This window comes from Petaurus breviceps, unplaced genomic scaffold (assembly GCF_028583685.1).
Source record: "Petaurus breviceps papuanus isolate PSGF00001 unplaced genomic scaffold, PetGlider_PUasm1.0 37, whole genome shotgun sequence".
Lineage (NCBI taxonomy): Eukaryota > Metazoa > Chordata > Mammalia > Diprotodontia > Petauridae > Petaurus > Petaurus breviceps.
Window position 1 is genome coordinate 41,933,218 of NW_027186296.1, and position 22,426 is coordinate 41,955,643.

Consider the following 22,426-nt stretch of genomic DNA (forward strand, 5'->3'; position numbering starts at 1 on the left):
CTCTCTCTCTCTCTCTCTCTCTCTTTCTCTCTCTCTCTCTCTCTCTCACTCACTCACACACACATATGTAGGGAAATTTTTTACAAATGTGATTGTAAATCTGATAAGAGCATAGTATTACAATAGAACCCAAATTTTAAACATTTTCATAGATTTGTGTGTTTTTTCCTTTGTTGATGGTGGTAAAGAAGATTGTAAATTTGTTTTGTCCATAAACTCACTGGCTCAGTATTCACAGAAAAACATCCAGAAAACCAACACTTGCCAATACAAGAAGCCATAAGAGTTCATTTCCACAGGTCTCATGATTTCTATGAAATTAGCATGTAAAGAAGCTAAAAGGAAGTGTATTTCTTAGATTACTCTAAGCAGAGTAGAGGCCCTGGACATACCATTGTTGGCTGGTCTAACAGCTCTTATCACCTAGTTACAGTGCAAAGTTCAAAAGCTACACTCAATGAGTTTCCAGCTTCCCCCCATGTTCTAGACTCATGCTTGGTGTTGTTGATAAGGAGAAAAGTCAATAATTAAGGTCTATGACTGAAGATTAAACACTTAGCACCTGTGATTCTTGGATCCTTTAGCCCTTTGCCCAAAATGGCTTTTAAGAAAATCAGATAGCTGATATTCTACTGGCCATTTTAATCTCTGGGCACAGCTCAGTTTTGGAGCACTGGAGATCATTTTATAGAGAGAAGGACTAAGCTGCTAGTTTCCCCGTGTTCACTGCAAAGTAGACTCCTCAAATACTCAACAACAGCTCTTCCATTAGCAGGTCTTTGGACCTTGGGAATCAAAATAAAACTCTAGGTCCTAGCATTAGAAAAAAAGGCAATGACCAGCACATCCCATGTTTAATATGCAATTTAACCTCACATATAGATTTGGATACCCTTGATTTATCATCTCCTTGATGACAAAACAGCTGAGATTGGATTTGGAATCAGGAGACCTGGATATGAGTCCCCACTGTCATTTACTAGATATGTGACGTTTATCAAATTATTTCATCTCTCCCTCTTTAGGCCTTAATTTTCCCCTATGTAAAATAAGGGGTGGGATCTTGGACTAGATCAAGGTTTTTAACTTGGATTGTGAACTTAAAAAAATACTTTTATAATTATATTTCAATATAATGGGCTTCCTGTATAATCCTATCTATTTTATTTTATGCATTTAATAAACATTAATCTGAGAAGGGGCCTATAGGCTTCAAAGTGACAAAGGGGTTCAGGACACAAAAAAGATGAAAAACTCCTATACATCTATGATCCTATGAAAAGAAAGTGATTTCCTGAAACAAAGACTCATGTTTGGGGACATTACCCTTCACACAACTTTGAATTTTAGCCAGAGGAAGGTGCTCTCTTAAAAATCTAAGCAGTAAGATATAGGGGGAAAAGTATTAAAAAAATGTCTACACCTACCACCAAGCCACATATCATATTATGGATAAAACAAAGCCCACATCTGATTGCCCAAAATGAGGTTACTCACATAGGGTGGTGTGTGCATGCGTGCGTGTGCATGTACACGCTAAGTAAGGAAAGCATCAGCTAAGGCTACATTGCATGGGATAGTATATCCTGAAAACAGCATCTAGAAGGGTAACAGCAGCAGCAAACCCGACAAGGGGGGACATTTAGGTTCTACAAAAATAAACTTTTGTCTTTCTTTCCTGTTCCTCACAGCTGCAAAGGATTTGGCTTTCTATTTACCCTCTTCTGCCAATTTCCTAATGTAAATACATCAGGAAGCACCTACCGATGCTTTGGACTCTTCTCACTAAACTGTGTGAGACAGAGGAAGGGTCTTCACCATCATGATCACAAGTGCAAGGCAGGAGCATAGCGACGGGAGTATCCCCTGAGGGGATCCGGGAAGAGGCTCAGGGCAGGGCCAAGCTCCAGGCAGCATCCGCACAGACCAGCTGCCACACTCCACAAGTTCTCCACCTTTTCCTGAGATGCCACAGTTCTATCTATTCCTTGATTCTGGGGAATTGGTAAATCCACTGCCTTCTTAACCCAATTCCCTGTACACATTCTCAAGTTAAAATGAAACCAAAAACAAACCTAGACACTATCATCTTTAAGTTTCTACTAGTCTCTAAAAACTTCCCTGATATGTATAGTGCATGCAAGTCTCTTAAATAGGGGAAGTCTTCAATAGCTAAATGGTACTTGAATACTATGAGATTGCTCTGAAGTCCAATTAGCAAGGTTTCAGGAGCAAGGATGGCAAGATGGATGGGCTGGGACTGGGGTCTGCCCTGTAAATGATTCATTTGGAAATGTATTGAGTCTAAAAGTGAAGCCTTTTGAAGGCTGGAAAGACCATCTTTTCCCATTCTAAGTGGACTTTCCAATCCATACCGTTCAGAGCCAACGATAGCAAGGAAGGAGAAGGAAATAAATCTAACACTCTCCAGGAAAGAGGCAGAAAGTGAGAGCTTTGTCTGACTAGCATGAAATTTACAAAGACTCTGCTTGGGATGACTGGCTCATCTTATATGTACCTTCTTTAATAGGAGCATCAGAATACTCTTGGGAATTCAGGGAAAAGGTAAAGTACCTTATAAGGATTGCATTAAAAAAAAAAAAATTCCAAAAAGGAGTAGGTGAGGGAAAAGCACCAGAGGACATAAAAAAAGGAGAAAGTTCTAGAAAGTTCCAAAATGATAAACTATTTCTTACAGATGCTTAATCAAGGAGATGGAGCTTGTGAGTTATTTTCTCACCTCCAACTTGCCTGAACAATTGAATTTCCAAATCTGGAGACTGACTTCTCCTGAGAATACAGCAGTTCTGATACAGGGCAAGGCCTAGGGATGGGAGAAGAGAAAGGAGATTCGGGATGAATGCCCCAAGGTAAGCTTTAGAATATGGCCAATGTACTTAGACCTTAACTAGAGAATGGACAGGTGTATCTGTGTGTATGGATCTGTGCAAACCTAAGCAGCCTCAGAAGAGTAGCTAAGCATGTATGTTTTATTACAATCCCTCGCTTCCCAAGGTCTGACAGGCCTCCTTTTCCTTAGCCCACTGGAGTATGAGAGAGGAAAAATTAAAAAAACAAAAACCAATATTCACTTCCTGGGCCACAGAATATACAACTGGTACATATCATACAAGTAGACGATAGATAAGGGGCAAGAACAGACCCACAGACTAGTGCAATTGGGAGCAATGATTCTTCTAAAATCCGAGGTGAGTCGATTACCAAAACACAAAATGGGTTGGGGGGGGGGCCACACATCACCCTCCTGGAGTCCACACTGTTTTGCATTTGTGGTTTAACTGTGTCCAAACCACTTCTGCCATCTTCTCTGGGGAAGGAGAAGAATCATTTACTCCATAGTGGTAAATACCTGTGACGTGAATGACTTTTCCTCAGTTTTTCTTTCTTCCTATTAAGATTCCCCCCAAAATCCCAATAACAGGCCAGGGGGAAGGACTGACAAAATCCAAGTGTCAGAGAGTGACATAATACTGATTTGAAGGAGGGGGAGGTGGTAACAGTTCATAAAATGTGCGTCCTCTCCTGAGATACAGTGAATGAGGAAGGGAGAGGGAAGGAAGAATTGTGGATGGGGGACACTGTACCGTGGGGACGACACGATCATGCAGCTTTTGCTGTACAGATGAACAAGAACAAGAACATACACACATTTGTCTGGTGCTCATTCTAAGCACCTGACAGCAGTTTCCAGGTAAGCCCGTGGCCCGTTAGAATGATGTCAGTTCGGTTCTTTCTACAGCATCCCCTTGGGCACTCAGCCTCAGCTCTGGGGTCTAGCCCTCATCCTCCCTCAGCTCTGTGGGGAGAAATTTGTACTGCTGCTGGCGGATCTGAGCCAGTTTTTTCCTTGCTTCTTCTAGCTCTCGCTCCTTCTTCAGCATTTCCTCTTGTGCAGCAATGATCTGGAAGAAAAGCAGTAAGACTTGGTGGGCTTAAAGAAGACACGGGCAGACCCCTGCTACTTTTTCTTTACTCATAGTCTTCGTTTCCCTCTCTCTTGCCAATAAGGGGACATAGCAGTCTTTCACAATACTATTAAATTATGGCTGCTACCCACCACGTTCCTTGGTAATTTCTCCACTTACCCAAGAAAGCTCAGCTTAGATGGAAGGGATTGGTATTAAGGACCTGAACTATCAGGGAAAATATCCACTCTTCTTCCTCCTTCCTTCCAACTCCTCCTTCAGCGCCTTTCACTTTTTCTTCGACTCCTTGCAATCTGGCTTCCAACCTCATCATTCCACTGAAATGGCTCTTTCCAAATTTACTAGCAGGATGGCATTTTCTCAGTCCTCATCCCTCTCCACCTGTCTGCTGCATTTTACGTTGATACTTTCTGAATACTTTCTTCTCTCCCTGGGTTTTCATGACCCAATTCTCTCTTGGTTCTCTTCCTACCTATCTGACTGTTTCTTTTCAGTCTTCTTTTTTATATTTCCTTATCAATATCGTGCCCTTTACCTGGATGTGGATATTCTCCTAGGTCCTATCCCGGGGTCTCTTCTTTTCTCTCTCTTGGTAAACTTATTTACTCCCATGGGTTAGCTATCCACTCTACATATGACGTGCAGATCTATATTCAGACCCACTTTGTCCTCTGAGCTTCAGAATCACTTTACCAATTGCCTATTAAACATTTCACACTGTCCTGGAGACATCTTAAATTCAGCACCTCTAAAACTGAACTTAGTATCTCTCCCCCTAAATCCTCTCTCCTTTCAGACTTCCCTATTCCTCTCCAATGTACCACCACCCTTCCAGCATCTGAGGTCTATTATTATTATCTCAGCATTAGCCTGAAATCTCACTCTCCCTTCACTGTGCATATCCAATCAACTGTTGTTAAATCTTGCCCTTACAATATTTCTTCCATTGGATTCCTCTTGTCAGGTACTCATCACCTCTGACAGGTGACACCTGACCATGTGACTTCCCTTCCCAAACAACTCCAGTGGTTTGCCATTGCTTCTAGGATAAAATGTAAATTCCTCTGTTTAGCTTTCTTTTTTGCCTTTTTTTGGGAGGACAATTGGGGTTAACTGACTTGCCCAAGGTCATATAGCTAAGTTTTTGTGTTAAGTGTCTGAGGCTGCATTTGAACTCAGGTCCTCCTGACTCCAGGGCCAGTGCTCTATTTACTGTGCCACCTAGCCACTCTGTCTGTTTAGCTTTCAAAGGCCTACACAACTTGCCTCCAAGTTATCTCTCCATTTAGTGTGATCTGGTCAAACTGGCTTTTTTTTTCTACTCCTTACTCTGGACACTCCATCTCCCATCTCCCTGCTTTTGCACTGGTTGTCTGTCCCTCATGCCTGGAAGGCATCCCTTCTTCACAAAGAATACTTCTCTTCCTTCAAGATTCAGCTTAAGTATCACTCTCTAGATGAAACCTTTCCCTATCCCTCCAACTACTTTGTACCCTCCATCCTGAACTAACTTTTATTTAAATGCTTTGTATTTATTCTCTTTATTCAGAATATATTTATGCAGGGTGTCTCAAAAGCCTTAGGACAGTGCTAAATTATTAAAGCTTAAACACACTCTGGTTATGTGCCCAATATCTTTACCATTTGGATATAACCTTGTAAATGTAAGGATGGTTTCTTTCTTTGTACTTATATCCCGAGCACCTAGAAGGCCCTTAATAAATATTTGTTGATAAGCTGATTGACCCTTAACAACCAGTGTGGGGGCAAGGTTAGACGATACACCAAATCTCAGACCCTGAGAATTCACACACCTGAGCGATGCCACCGACAAACTTTGTCTTCACCACCACGTCATCATCATCGGCTTTACCAAAGGCCGCTTTCTGCGCTGCACGCACAAGATTGTCAGAGGCTCTTTTCACAGCATTTCCTGCAGCCTAGAGTGTGAGTGAAATACAAATCATGTCATTAAAGACGCGGCCATTTGCATTAGGCAAAATAGACCTTCAGATATGGTCAAACAGAGATGAAGAATCCAGACCAAGACCCAGACTGAAGTAAACAGAATAGATAATAACAACATTGTTAGTGGAGATAATTAAACAAAACGACCAACTGGTCTTAGAGAAAAGTTGAGAAAAAATGCCTCTCCCTTTGTTAAAGAGATGTAGATGTATGTGGGCATGGAATATTGCATATAATGTCAATGTGTTTCTTTTGCTGACTTACTATCCCACCCACCTCTCCTCTGATAGCCCTGCCCCTTTCTTTTTAAATATTTGTTTAAAGGGTTGGCTTGCTGGGTAGATGGGGAGAGGTATCTTTGGAAGGAACTGTGATTTGAAAAAAAAATCAGGAAATTAAATTTTAAAATATGAAGGCAAATTAATCAAACAACTAATCCTAAATAACAAGCATTTCTTTAGTGACCATAACGGACCAGGCACTGAGCATACAAAGACAAAATCAAAGACATATATCACAGGATCACAGACAGAAGGAACCTTAGAGGTCATCCAGCTCAAACTCCTCATTTTAAAGAAGTCAAGAGACTTGCACATGGTCATACAGATAGTAAGTGGCAAAGCTGGGATTTGTTTTTCAAAGCATTCTTTTTTCTTTTTAGAAAATAATTTAAATTCGTATTTTATTTTTATACATTTTCCTTGGTATCCCTTCCCCATACCCTCCTCAAAGAACCATCCCTTATGGCAAATAATTTTTTTTTAAAGAAAGGAGAAAAAGAATCAGCAAAACTGATTAATGCATTAGGAATAAGTCTGAAAATATATAAGACCTCCCACCTCTTCAAAGGAATGCTGTCTTTGAGGCCATGCTTGTTCTTTATAATTCTGCAATGTTCCTTTTCAATTGTTTAGTGGTTATCATTCTTTACATTTACATTTTTAAGAGTTATTGTCTGTATTTTTTTTTACTTGACTGTTTACTTTCCTCTGTATCAGTTCATGTAAGTCTTCCATGTTTCTCTGTAGTCATCATATCTGACCGATTTTTTACTGGACAGTAAAAGGTATATTCGTGTACCACAATTTTTTAGCCATTCCCCAATTCTTGGGCATCTATTTTACTTCTAGTTCTTTGCTTCCATGAAAAGCTAGCATTCTTTCTACTGCCCCTTGCTGCCTTCTTGGAGTTCCTGCCCTCCCAAAGTAGATATTCCATCAAAGTCAAGAGAGTCTGTTTCTCAAGATTATTCTAATCAATAAGCAGTGAAAAGGACCTTGAATAGCTTTGCCCAATCTACTTTCCTGGTTATAGCTAGGTTTGGTGTTAGCTGTTTTTCTCAAGACCAGAGTTAACTACTAAAAACTTACTCTTTCTTTGATATGAGATCACTGTTGTCTTTAGGGTTGTAATACTTTTAAATAGAAAATGTGGATCTTGGTCACATATCCCAGCCAAAACTGGTGAGCTTTTTCCTAATGAGTAAAATATTTAAAGTCTGCACCACTGGTAGGCCTGATATCCTGCATCATTTTTCTGGTTGTGATGATGAACTGTGACATGGCATCTCTCTCCTTGTCCCCACCATTTTCTTGTGTGGTCTCTTTTCTGACCAATGATATGTGATGTTTAAGATGGAACTTAAGAGTTTTTCTCTGTGAAAACCTAGCTGGCTTACCTGAGGAATTGAATCTCTGACCTTGGCATCAGTCTTTAACAAAATGAGGAGAGTGGCCCCAAATCTGAACCCACCACAGAGAATTTAAAAGATCGAGAGCAATCTTAGGCAGATCACAAAACAGGGCTTTATTTCTCCTTTAAAATCAATTGTATGATCTGACTATTAAAGTGTGCATCCCAGCCCTGAGAAGAATGAAGTGAGATCTTTGTTGATTCCTGTCTCAAAGGGAAGATGGCAGGTCTATGCTCCTCAGAGTGACTTGGGTCTAGGACTGACTCCCATACAAAGAGAGTTTGACATTTAAGCTGCTGCCTCCTATGGGCAACTGCTGAGTGGTGTCACAAAGAATTAGAAGGACTAAGGCCTGTGAATCTTTTTATCATTTTAATGATTAACAGATATTATCACTGGTGAGGGAACACTGTTTAGACACTGCTTCCACTTATAATTTTGTTAACTCACATATAAACATCTATATGTGTGTATGTGTAAATTATGTATATATCAACTTATCATTATACGTATGTTTTCTGATAGAGTTTGAACTCCTTGTGGGGAGGGACTATTTCATTAGGAAATAGAAAAAGTGCCAGGCCTGGAGTCAGGAAGATCTGAGTTTATATCTAGCCTTGGACCCTTATTAGCTGGGTGACAGTGGACAAGTCACTCTGCCTCTATCTTCCTTAGTTTCCTCATCTGTAAAATGGGGATAATAATAGCACCTATCTCCTAGGGTTGTTGTTGAGGATCAAATGGGATAATTATAAAGAGCTTAGAACAGTGTCTGGAACACAGTAGGTACTATATAAATGTTAACCATTGTTATCATCATCATCATCTTTGGTTGAATGATTGATTTATTGAATTTATATGATTTATATATTTATATATATAATATATATTATATATTATTATATGTAATATAATATATATGTAATTTATATGATTATATATTGATTTATATGAATTAATTGATTTTAAAAGTTTACATAAATCCTTGGAACCAAGTTTTATACAAACACACTGATTACCAAAGGAGTGTTCACCCACCCATTCCACCTCCACGAGGGGCACCCATTCCACCTCCACGAGGGGCTCCTACCTGTAGCCTCCGCATGGCCTCTGAGTCCTGGTCAGCCTTCACCTTACAAGCCACAAGCAGCTGGGCCGTGGAAGCTGCAACTTGCTTGGCGGATGAAATCAGCTTTTCCTCACTGGCATGGCCCTGAACAGAGGCATTGGCGGCTTCACACAGGCTACTGGTTGCTGCTGCCACCATCCTGGCCTGGAAATTGCCAACAGAAAAAAAATGACCAGAAGCGCTCTAACTTTCCTCCAAGAGTTCAGAAAGCAAATAAAGAGAAAGGAGGAGGCAATGACTCACAGCAGAAATTAGTCCCTGAGACCACTGTCCGTCATCAGCAGCATTTGCGGGGATTGCGCCAACCTAAAAGAGGACAATGTAGAGATATTAAGAGGGATAAGAGGCCATCATTCCTCTTTTCTACTGTTATATACCTTTTAAGCCTCTGCCTTCTTCTAAGTTAAAAAAAGAGACAAGCTAATTTATGATCACACACGGGACCACGACCCAGAAATAGCACGAGTGTGAGAACAGAAAGCCCCTTCTCAGACAGGACCCCAAACACTTCATGAAAAGCTATCCAAGCAGATCCTATCTGGTCTCCATGTGGGCCATGAGGAGGAGATAGGAGGAACAGTTCAGAGTGACCTTGTTTTAGTTGCCAGATACTAAGTTTCCCAAGAAAAGCTCAGGGAACAAGAGGTGGGGACAGTCTTTTATTTACTTCCTCTGACAACCTCTCTCCACTTGAAACGTGGGAGCTACAAAGTCCTTGTATTTCAAGGGATGAGGGAAATAGAAATCTCCCTAGTTACTAGAAAGTGGCAGATATCTCAGAAGAAAAGTGATTTGTCTCACTGTTCATAAATTCCTACGATTCCTTGTCTTCAAGAGATTCAGGCTGTTTGGTCAGAGGAAGAAAAGCCTGAATATAGCTTGTTTTTCGAACAAGAGACATAACAACAAAGAGACTGTAGCAAGGTTTTGGGAAAATATTTTCCTTCTGGGCAGGCACACTGAAGGTTAGTGGCAATGCAAAGAAGCAGATTTTGACTTTGGGCTCCTATCTAGAAATATGGAGGGGCTGGACCTCACTGTACTTTCAAAGGAGACCTTTAGGAGAAAGTGCAAATGGGATCATGGGGATCTTTAAGGTGACTTCAGATTAAAGACTTAAACACCAGGGGGCATTGCATGGAGTTGCTATTAAGAAAAAAGCGAAGCTGCATCCATACACACACATTTCATTTGACATTTTCATTTATTTGCTTTTTAGTTATGACATTATTCTGTACTGGCTTTGAAGGGTTGGTAGGATTTGGATAGGTGGAATTATCCATCAAAATTACACATTTTTAGACTACAAATTTTTTTTAGCAGGATAATTATTAAGTGATATTATTAAACTTTTCATATTTTTTTTGGATTGGACCCGTGGTTTCATTTTTATAGAAAATCCCCAAAGATGACTAGCAGTTACTCTGCACTCAACAGTCTCTGAGGGCTGCCTGTGGGGCACGGAGAAGGAAAACACTTTCCCAAGGTGACATGGCTAGTACTAGCTGTGGGACCCTGGGCAAGTCACTTAACCTTGTTTGCCTCAGTTTCCTCATCTGTAAAATGAATTGGAGAAGGAAATCGAAAACCACTCCAGTAGCTTTGCCAAGAAAACCCCAAATGGAGTCATGCATGAGGAGTCAGACATTACTGAAACAACAAGAACAGCAACAAACTCAGAAGAAAACTATCTGTGTAACGTTGGTCACTCATTCCATAGGGCTCAAATGCTACAGAACGAACAATACTGTTCGGAACTGAGAGTACGAAAAATGACATTTTTGACTTGTACTGGCTCCCTAGCTCTGGTGCATATATAGTTAGCCACTGAAAAAGGCAAAAAAAAAAAAAGAATGTTTATGACTCAAATAGTCCAATGGTACAAGGGGAATATGCATGTTTAGTCCAGGACCCATCTCTCTATTCTAAAGTGGAATGCCTTCCTTAATAAGGAGCAGCTGGAAGGCCTGGAATCCAAATACTGAATTATATTTATCAGGTTTATATAAACATAGTTTTAGGACAATCTAGACCAGGGTTGGCAATTCAATGAGTAAAGACATAATGTGTAGCTATTTCAAATCCTATTCTGGATCACTCAGGCCCTTTCTCTAGACGCTTTCTAATTATTCAGTTTTTTTTTACCATTTGTCCATGCTGGGCTCACTCACCTTCCCTTGGGCTACCAGCTCTCTCTGGGCGGCTGAAGCTGACTTGACGAGGGCACTCGTGGCTGCTGCAATGGATTTGGCTGCTTCTAAGATCTGTTCTTCAAAATCCAGAGTCTCATCTGCTTGCTATAATCAAAAGAGAACACTGTCATATGTAATTCATAACACATGAGGGGGCTGTTCCTGACAACCTGCACCATGATGGTCTTCCATTACTGGACTTTATTGTTTGTAAACCAATCATACCCGTAGAGCGTAAGTTCTCTGCCATCTGGATTGCGCAATCTGTACAAAAAAAGTAAGAGCTGACCACTGACAGGTACTGTAAAGATTTCAAAAGTGGGCAGATTGTAAAATGCATATTTCTAAAAGCCATATTTCCTTGTACCAAACTACAAAAAAAAACAAAACAGAGTCATACTGAATAATATAATATGAATGCATGCTTTTCCAATAAGATACAATATGAGTCCTGGGGTAAAATTTGAGGGTCACGTTCCTAATGATTCTACTCTCTATAGGGCCCAGAATAAGGGAAAAATGGTCATCTTCCATGTTGCTTTGTGAAAAATAAAAACAAAATATCTGTCTGACTTTCTAAGGGTGAGTGTTAAAGAAAACCACACACTGGCAACACAATTAGTGCCAGGGACACAATCCAAACAGTGTTGGAAAGCTTTCCAAATGTGCTTCAAAGCATAATCAAGTAGAAAGAAGCTGGGCCTGGGGATGTCACTTGAAACACAAGGCAAATGTCATTTTTGGCAATTTAACATTGTCCTCTGATCCTGGGCATAGCTTCACTGGATCACCCCACAAGACAGAGACAAGCCGTCCTAGTTCAAATGACAAAGCACCCAAGGATGCTGAAGGTGTGGCAGACACCTGACCAAGGGGGTGGCCAAGAATCATTGCCAAATGTCTAATGCGGCAAGTTGAGAGACTTCAATCGGGCAGTCCTTAAAATCAGACTTGTAAACAACTCAGATCAAAGCATAACCAGTGACATCAATATTAATATAACTGTTTTGTGCATTTGTGTCCTTAGCAATTGTACTCCGAACCCAGCGAAATGCCCAACTTGTGTTTTTACAACATAATTAAAGGGGTATTTCAAAGTAAAACAAATCCTTAAAGAAAGAGGTAGGGGCACCTCTAAGAATCAGGAGATGGATTGGTGTGAGGATATTTGTTATGTCCTTATCCCGGAACTCTGCTAGCTATGTCTGACTATGGTGTGGAATTCAGATTAAGATGGATACAGCTTGGACTCCCATCCAATAAGTGGGTGGAAGTAGGATCGTTCGGTTACTACTGGAATTTTCAAAGGATTTACTATAAAACAATCTCACCTAAAATACAGTCCTATGATGTAGGACTCTAAGGATTATATTATATTAAGGTTCTACTGTATAAAGAACAAGGTTAAGGAGTTTTCTTTTTTGGTGCTTTGGAAATTCATCTAAGGAGAGAATTGTGTGCATAAGAACATTTTGATTGTGGGAAGTCTATGGAATGTTGGAACTGGAAAGCACCTTAAGTGATCACTTAGCTCCCTTCACTCATCTGGAATAGGAGAAAAATGAGGTCCAGAAAGTGATGTGTTCAAGGTTAGACAGCAAGGTCAAGGCAGGGCCAGGACTAAAACCCAGGCTGCTAGTCTACTGTCTTTCTATCCTGGTATTCTGGCCTAACAGAAGGGCAACAGAGCATCTGCTCAGAAGAGTTCTCATTTTCCCAAACTACGAGTATTTTTTAACCAAATGATAGATCCATTCAATTTAACAAACATTCTTGAGGCATTCTTAAATGTTATTCCCAATACAAATGGGGCATAGTACTAGCTTCTAGTAGAAGACATAGAGTACAGAGAATTCCAAAGATGTGGAATTTTCCCAAGTCTGCGAATTTGGCAAATTAAGCAAACATCAAATCTTATTAAATAACAAGTCTAAGAGACCCTCCAACTTCTTTTGCTGCTCTGGTATTTTATGTCACTAAGTAATGCTTGAAATCTATGTTCTGCCTGGAGAATTAGAAGTCTTTTTGATATACCGAAATTTTGGTTGCCAATAACATTTTGCCATCATGCTGTTTGACCAGCACTTATTTTATTCCCAACAGAACACATTCTATATAGCTCAAGATTGTTTTGAAAAGCCCCTGATGCTATTGCTGCCCTCCTAAGAAGGGCTTCAAATGGACAGCTTGATGGTCAAATGGGGTAGGTAGGATAGAAGGTAATTAGACATTAACTGGGGTTTGTTTAGAGCTATGTAATGAAACCTTTACTATGTCTACTTCTCTGCATCTGCCTGGAAGCCAGTTTTATCAGTAAATCTAAACCTACTCTTCTGAAAGAACAGATCAATTAGAGGGCACTTAGGTCTCCTATGTGGTGTATGACTCCTTGCCTAAGAGCTGCAGGAGCTCTCCCAGAGCCAGCATGGACTTGGCAGTTCGGTATTTATAAATGTGAAGGCTTTTTAACAGAGATCCTGGTTACACTTAGAGTAATTATTATTCCCCACGAATGGCTGCCTTCTCATGATAATAGTCAATAGGATATACTAATTTGAAAGGAGAGGATAAAAAGAAGAAATGTTGAATTGGTTTATCCTACAAAGGTCTGCCTGAATAAGGGGCCACAAAAAAGATGAGTCTCAGTCTTTGTTAAAAGAACATTGTGGGCAAGACTTAGTGTCAGGGGGCTGGAGGTGAATGTTAAATATAATGGAAAGAACACCAGGATAGAATCAGGAGACCTGGGTTTGAGTCTGAGCCCTACAACTAGCCAACTTTAGGGGCAACTATGGGGTACAGTGAATGGAGCACCAGCCCTGGAGTCAGGAAGACCCGAGTTCAAATCCAGCCTCAGACATTTGACACACTTACTAGCTGTGTGACCTTGGGCAAGTCACCAAACCCTAATTTTCTTGCCTTCCCCCTTCCAAAAACCAAAAACAACTAGCGAAACTTAAGACCTTGAAAAAAGTCTTCAACTCTCAGGGCTTCAGCGTCCTCATTTTTTTTTCTTTAAATAAAGAGAGAGGTTGGGTCAAATTATTTCTAAGCTCCCTTCCAGATCTAATATTCTACTTTAGACTTTTCATTCTAATAATGACTCTTGGCTAGAGCTCTATTCTCAGATGCAAAAGGAAATAAAGATTAAAAAAAATAACACCAACAACCAACAAAATCCTGAGCTCTTGTTTCTAAGAAGCATTGGCTATAAAAAAAAGCCATGGGGTTTTTGTATGAATCTGCTTTAAATGAAAATCTCTTGTGACTGATCATATAAAAGTAAGCTAGCTAGCAGATCAAAGACTGCTTTTCAACTGTTTTTACCCACTGGGGTTGCATGTAGGACTTAAAAAAAATAAGAAGAAAAATCCTGCATTTAAATGGGATAACCCATTTAAAGGTGGCACTGTGGTAGTCTCAACATCAAGAAGGTCTGGGTTCTAGTCTCATCTTTATAACAACATATAGGCTCTATGATCTTGGACAAGTCACTTAATTTCTCAATATCCTGGGCAATGCCCCAAGAGTATGAGCACTGACAAGCGTATGAGCATTACTATGCCAACACATCCACTCCTTATTCTTATCTCTAACTGAATTTAAAAACCATTCATTCACCAGAGCCTACTTAACATGAGCCATGAGAAACAGTGAGTATGAGGAAGTCAGAGAAACATGGGAAGACTTGTATGAAGTGATGCAGAATGAAGAAAGAAGAACTGGGAACAATATACACGGTAACAGATAACATTAAAAAGCAGTTGAGTTCAAACCAAGTGTGATGAAACATCTTTGGCTCATTGAATTGACAAAGAAGTGCACATCTGCCTTTTCCCTGGAGAGTTGGAGACTACAGATGTGGGATACAGTATATTAATTGTCAGACCAGGTGACCTGGCTATTGGTTAGTTTTGCTTAAAGGTTTTCTTTGTTACAAAGATGGGCTCAAAGGCAGTAGAGGAGGAGGAGGAGTTCAGGAAAAATGACCAGTATTAAAAAAAAAAAAGCTACAATAAAACAAATTAGGTAGATAGATGAATGAATGAATGATTAAAAAGTAAGCCATATAAGAAAAAAAAGCCTGAAAGGTACTGAATCTGTGTGATCTACGTCCCCCTCCCCCCAGATGCAAATTGTAGTTTCTAATTACAACACAATAAATTTAAAATAAATTATTAATTTCCAGGTTGTTGGGTTTTTTTTGGCAAATCCATAAACATTTCAGATGGTTTTTGGTCAATTGTAATGAAAGTATGGCAACGAACAGACTGTGAGACAAAGGAATTGGTGACACGCAGTGGTGAAAGTTAAAATTTGCTCCCTCCTTCCATCTCCAGTCAAAGATTACGGGGATTTCACTCCAAACTTCTGTCCCCTCCTTCCCCCCAGTGTCCTTTCCAGTCACTGTTTTTGGGCGAGGGGGAAGAGCATCTTCTGTGGGCTCTCCAAAGCACTGTTGGACCTGCTTGGGCACTAGCTGTACTTGCGGCAACAGTCTGAAAGTGGTAACCGTGATGGCTACGTCGACATGCACATGGTGCGGAAAAGAGGACTGGTCACATAGAGATCCTAATGACTATGTAGTGCACTCCATACACAAATGCTGAAGGTTTTGGGCATATATGTGTGTGTGACTGAGTCTAAAGCTCCCTTCTATGACACCTAAGACTTGTGATTTAAACATGCCTATATAAATGCAAACATGCTTCCATTTTCGAAAGGCTACAATTGAAGAAGAAATTCTTACTTAAATAGTGTTGGGGGGAAAAGAAGTACAAACACAAGCACAATTCAAGGATGTGGTCATTGTTTATTCCCTGTGTAATGCTAATGGCACATAAGATCTTCCCCATCCATTAATAGGCCTCATGTGGACCCCATTAAGGGAAGCTTTGCTTAGGGGAGGTTTGCTTGTAGGAAGACTTTCACACCTTTTGCTAATTTCTAATTAGGCACTGAGTCAAGAGGGTTGTGATACCTTCTGGCTCTGAGAAGTGCATATATACTCTGAGTTGGTATTTTGCTTTGGGGGCTCCCTTATGAGAAGGATCTTGTGATTCCTTGATCAAGATTCTGAGTGGCCCTATGTTCAGAGGTTCCCGACTACTCAGATGTAAAGGCTCTCTCAATCCAGGGATGTATGTAAAGTGTATAGCTGATTCAGGCAGTCAGAGCCCTTGTCTGTTGGTCTTTATTTCTCTGCTTGTATTTTCTCTTTACATTTTCTCTGAAGTTCAGGGTACTGACTTTTTTTTTTTTTTAATGCGATTAAAAAAAGACTGTTGACCCCTTAAACAGCTATCTTTCCTAGTGAAGCAGATCTAAGGACCTGTGCTAGCAGTCATCCTGAGTATGCCAGTGTGGTTGCCATCACATCCTGTTAGGAATCAGGCCTTTGGCTGGCACATATGTACGTGAACAACATCTTTTATGTCTCTACATTCTTTAAAAAAATTTTTTTTAACTTAATCTTGGCAAGTTTTTAACCAGAAAACTAACAAGAGAATTTCCTCACCTTCCCACAGAAAAACAAGATGAATATTGCTTTATTTCTGCCTTAATAATGACAAAATGCAAAAAAGATATGTCATCTATCCTTCCAAAGGACTATGGAATCAAGCAACTTTTACCTCTAACAGTTTCTCCTTGAAAAATAGAGGTTAATATCTATCTCTATCATGCCAAGTCGGCCAATATGGGTAAAGACTGCATTATTACTTTACTTTCTGATCCCTGTCCTCTTGGCATCAGTTTGGTTCCTGTCCATTCTCTTGGGGGTCAGTTCTCCACTTATTTAGCCAAGTATGGGACTGAAGAATAAGTAAAGCCTGATTCATGTACCGGAATTCTCTCCATTCCATGGATGGAAAGCATCAAGGTCTTCTCTTATGATGGGTTCCTTTGGTGCCTTCTCCTGCCTCTCTCTGCCTCTCATAAGCACTAAAAGCTCATTATTATATAGGTTTGCTTTAATTGTGGGGTTTTAAAGCTTGACTTGTAATTCAAGTCTGGGGCTCTGATACATGTTTTTTCCTTGGGCTGTTTTTTTTTTCCCCAATAATCTAATCGGAATCAAGATGCAAATTGTAGTTTCTAATTACAACCCAATAAAACTGGAAATGGAAAGAAATGCAAAATAAATGAGGCATCAAGTAATGTAAAATTCTGTACCTAGAGTAATGTCTGACAGCTGCTTGCTACTGTAAGGCTTAGTACAAAGAACACTGGCCTGGGCGTCAGGAGATGTGGGTCCCAGTACTGATTCTGCTACTATGTCTTCTCATGACCGTAAGTCTTTTCATTTCCATGAGTTTCAATTTTCTCATCCAGAAAATGAGACTACTGGGCTAGATAAGCTTTAAGATCTTTTCCCTTCCTGAAATTCTGGGATTTTCATACTAAACTTTCCTGGCTGAAAACAGCAACTAAAAGGTACTATTTTTTTTTCTGTTTGTTTCTACTTAAGTCAAGCCCCCAAAGTATTTCCTTTCTGTTTTGTTTTGTTTTTTTGGTGGGGGGAAGGCAGGGCAATTGAGGTTAAGGGTCTTGCCCAAGGTCATGCAGCTAGTAAGTGTCGAGTGTCTGAGGCAGGATTTGAACTCAGATCCTCCCGACTCCTGGGCTGGTGCTCTACTCCATGTGCCACCTAGCCACCCCAGTATTTCCTTTCTTAGATTCTCCATCTGTCTTCCTCAGAGGGTTAATAGACTTCTCCCTGTCCTTTCATCCAGCTACTGTAGATTACTCACAGATCGCTGTTGATGGTAGTAAAGAAAGACCCCCTGGGTCCTTTGTGACTCTTCCTCACTTTGCCCTTGCTGCTTTTATCCCATACATCTCTGCTCAATCAGGGATCTTCTGGGATGGGTAAAAAGGAAACAGGAAAGAATTTGCCTTTCTTCTTGCTCACAGCCAGAGGCCTCCCTAGGGGAGGACAAACAAAGGATGCTACCCAGGTCACTGTATTTTGGCCCACCCAATCTCCCTACCCACACGGGTTTGTACCTGTGCCCCGCCATAGCCTTGCTGCTGACTGAAGAGAAACAATAATCACTTTCCATATAGCTGGCTGATACAAAACTAGGCAAGAGAACAGCTCATTATACAACTTTTCAAGTTAGGAGTCCTTGTTTTATTTTGACAGCAAGACATAAAGGTTGAAATCTAATTATACGAAGTTATGTCAGTATGCTGAAATGTTCCTGTCTTATGGGTCAGGTGAATTTTAAGTATTATAAGCACAGTTAGCTGTAGTGAAGAATACTTGCTATTAAAAATAAGGCCAAATCCTTCACACCAATTCCTTAAAAAAAAATAAAAGGATTTGGTCTATTAAAAAAGTGTGAATATTTTGCATATATTTAAATGCACTAAAAAAACCCAAAGAGAACAGCATCTAGAATTCTCATATATAGGAAAATGAATCATATTTCCTACTGGTTGAAAGTCTATAGGGAAAAGGGAGGCCCACCTCTATCAAACCATTCTTCATTTTTCACTTTCAGAGTAGTTTATTATCTGCCATGGGGTAAAGCCCAGGGGACATGGGATCCATGAAATTAAACATTTTTTTTTTTGATAATGGCATTTTAATATAATTGGTTCTCTATAATCTTATGTAGACAGGTTGATTCCTGTTTTGGAAGGCTGATGGAGAATTGGTACGTTTGAAGGCACCACTCCCTCCTTCTAGCTCCTAGAAAATCTTAATCTTTCCTCCCTCTGGACTTGGAGGAGTTTGGAGCCCATCAAAGGGCTACAGAATAAAGAATCTCCTAAGGGTCTTCCTGCTTCCCTAGACTAACCTGGTTCTGCAGAGGACACTCAGAATGGAAGATTAAAGGTAAAATGTTTGTGTGACTGGTGTTGCAGAGATAGTGTTATATGAAGCACTCTATGCCCTTTAGATTTATATTTTTCAAAATCAATGGTAATTCTAATGTGAACTGGAGGTATAGAATTTCTGTGTGAAACATAATTCTTCAATGACTTGATTCTGCTTTCAAAAGAAAGCACAAACACATTCAAATAGGTGGGTTGGAATCATTAAAAGAAGGAAAAATCAAAATATTGATAAGCTCATGGAAGATGAATCCTGGACACATCTGGGGGAACAGTCATTGACGACAAAATTGTTTCAGTTGTTAGGTCATCAGATATATGAAAGTCATTTAATTGGGAGTCTCAAATTTTGGGATATGTGTTGTTGATTTGAGTTATTAAAACACCTTATTTTCCCCCTTCCAATATTACTCCTTGACCAAAACTAATGAGAACAAGGCAAAGGAAAAAAAAGTTTCGGGTGAGGTGATGGTTTATAACTTAACCACTCAGAAAGCTTTTTCCAAAACATGTCCCTCCTACTTGAACTATTTCCATTCACTTCAGAAGCATTAAGGATACAAAAGAAAGGTAATTTATTTCAAATAACGAATTTTCCTCAGGGTTCTCTCAACCCGATTTGTTAATTTTAAATAAAAACCAAAAACAAACAGCTCACCATATAATTCATGACTTGATTTTAGAGAACCACTTGCTCCAAGAATTTTATAGCAAGACAGTTACTTTGGCCAAATGACTGTAGCCAAGTGACAAAAACTCAAGGAAGCTGTTTACTGATGAAATGAAGACAGAATTAAGTTTTGGCAACATAGCACCTTAGACAAATTTAAAAATTTTCTTTTTAAAAAACAATTACAGAAACAAGGTATTTATTATTGTCTCAACAGGGCACAAGGCATTTGGAAAGGCTATACTCTATGTCAGAAAGCAAGAAGAGCCAAGAATACATAAAAGGCCTGGTAGAGATCACATTTTATAACACTGACACCAAATAATTTTGGATGTTGAAGAATGTCAAGAGAACATTTTGAACTTATGCTGAGACCCTAAATATATGCTATTGCTGATTTTGCCACTTCTACTATCCAAATACATATAATTCTTCAGTTTTCTTTTTAAAAATAATTTCTCTCCCTATTCTGTTTTGTTCTCAGCAAACTGGATCCCTTTATACATAATATAGCAGTAATGAATTCTGAAGCTAACTGAAGAACCAAGACTTTGCTTTCTTCTCTGAAAGGAAAGGGACCAAAGTTATTTCAAGGAGACTCACATACAAGGAAAAGAAAATTTCTAAAAAATCTGAATCCCAAACTTTCTATTACAACAGATTAGGCTGTTTGTCAGCTTCTGCTTAGTAAAAGGACTACTAATGGTAAGCTATACCAGCCCAGGAAATTCACTGTTTTTAACCATTATTAACATTGCACTATTTTTATTAAACTTATTAGAGTTTGACCCTTTTTTAGGATGTTCCACTATAGACTCTTCCAAATCTAAGCTTCTAAGATACTATAACGATTGCCATCAAACTGCCGTTGTAAAGCTACAACATAAATCATAGGGCAAATGGATGTTTTACATTTTGCTACCTGATGTTAAAAGCAATTAGATGAGATTGGCTAATATGACAAAACAGGAAAATTATAAATGCTGGAGAAGATGTGGGAAAATTGTAATACTAATGCATTGTTGGTGGACTTGTGAACTAATCCAACCATTCTGAAGAACAATTTGGAACTATGTTGAAAGGGCTATAAAAATGTGCATATCCTTTGACCCAGCAATACTACTTTTAGGTCTATATTCCAAAGAGATCATACAAATGGGAAAAGGACCCACGTGGGGAAAATATTTATAGCAGCTCTTTTTGTGGAGGAAAAGAATTGGAAATTGAGGGGATGCCCATCAATTGGGGAATGGCTGGACAAGCTGTGGTATATGAATGTAATGGAATAATATTGTGCTATAAGAAAATGATGAGCAGATGAACTTCAGAAAAATCTGGAAAGACTTATATGAACTGATGTTGAATGTGGGGAGCAGAACCAGGAGAACATTGTACATAGTAACAGCAACATTATGCAATGTCTAACTTTGATAGACTTGGCTCTTCTCAGCAATGGAAGGTTCTAAGTCAATTCTAAAAGACGATGGAAAATGCTATCCACATCCAGAGAAAGAATTATGAAGTCTGAATGCAGATTGAAGAATACTATTTACCCTCTCTCTTTTTTGTTTTGTTTCTTCTTTCTTGTAGTTCATTCCATTGGTTATAATTCTTCTTTGCAATATGATTAATGTGAAAATGTTTAATATGAATGTATATGTAGAGCCTATATCAGATTGTACACCTACTTGGGAAGGGGAGGAAAATTTAAAACTCAAAAGCTTATGGAATTGAATATTGTAAACTAAAAACTAATATATAATTTTAAAAAAGGCAATTAGATGTTTTTGATTGAATTTTTGTCCCCTTATATTCTGGTTGAAATTTTCAGACAGCAACACTCTGGGGATTAATCTGAGGACCGGAAAAGGGAGGAAGTGAAAGGGAAAAAAGAAAGAAAGAAATCACTTGTGTTTAGTGGCGATCTTTATCACTTGAAACAAGCAGGTGCTAGTTGGATTACTCTCACTATCTTTTTTTGTCACTGATTTTTTTGTCACAACCCTGAGGATTTGCTAATGTATAGATCTATGAAATACAGTCCCTTGAACACTAAATTCCTGAGGAAGCTCTAATAATTATGTGATTTGTAAAAAATCTTGCAACACTGATACAGTTCCCAAGTACAACCCAGATGAATGGAATATTCCATATTTCTACAACATGATATAAGAATGAGAGTCTGAAGTCTTCTAAATATCCTTGTGACCTTATAGTACTCTTCCCTGTTGCCTTATTTACTATATTATGAACCCCCGGAGACAGGGCAGGACACTGTAGGAATATGTTTGATATATAGTTGGATTAAATAACAACCTAATATATCAAACATATCACACAGAGGCCTGCAGAAAAGGCATCCAGGTTTGATTGAGCTTGAAAATGGACACAGAATTGAAGACTATGACAGCAGGGAATGGTCATCAGCTACTAGAGACGCAACTTCTTTACCTGTCTTTGGAGGCATAAGCCTATCTGTGAGTGTGGAAATAGCACTATTAGCAATATGGTACATGCATAAGCTCTCTAACATTTTTATTCCATCATCATACCACATTTCCAATCAAAAAGTTGGTGGAATTTTTTTTGTTCCTCTTCTGAAGATCCAATGCAAAAATAGATGCTTAAATTTTAAGAATCTGAGCTGGGAGTATACCAGGCAACATCTTCACAAGTCAAGGACCATTATACCCTAAAAATAGGCATTTTGAGCATATGGCAAGCAGAGTAATTTCACCAACAACATCACCTCCCCAAAGGTGGTTCATAAAACCAAAGGAAATGTCCAACTGTATGCATGACAATCACTAGTACCCATCAAATGTTCAGGGCCCATTATGGTAGACCAAACACACTTTCTCATAAAGAGTGACAATGAATATTAATTAATCTTACACTGTGTGTGAATATCTGTTTTCCTAAGGGCAGAAACATTACAATAACTGATTATTAAAATATTTCTGAAAAAAAATTAAACTAAAA

The 22,426-nt window shown here is 39.2% G+C and overlaps 1 protein-coding gene across 1 annotated transcript in view; it reads right to left on the minus strand.

Annotated features, from left to right (window-relative positions):
* Window positions 1-2,971: 2,971 nt before the first annotated feature.
* Window positions 2,972-22,426, minus strand: part of TLN2 (talin 2) — a 569,404-nt gene continuing 549,949 nt past the window's right edge. The window contains exons 58-62 of the mRNA XM_069098382.1: window positions 10,909-11,034; window positions 8,981-9,043; window positions 8,699-8,881; window positions 5,762-5,887; window positions 2,972-3,923 (exon numbers count right to left, since the gene is read on the minus strand). Coding sequence (XP_068954483.1) covers window positions 3,795-3,923; window positions 5,762-5,887; window positions 8,699-8,881; window positions 8,981-9,043; window positions 10,909-11,034 — 627 coding nt within the window. The 3' untranslated portion in view covers window positions 2,972-3,794. The remainder of the gene's footprint in view (window positions 3,924-5,761; window positions 5,888-8,698; window positions 8,882-8,980; window positions 9,044-10,908; window positions 11,035-22,426) is intronic.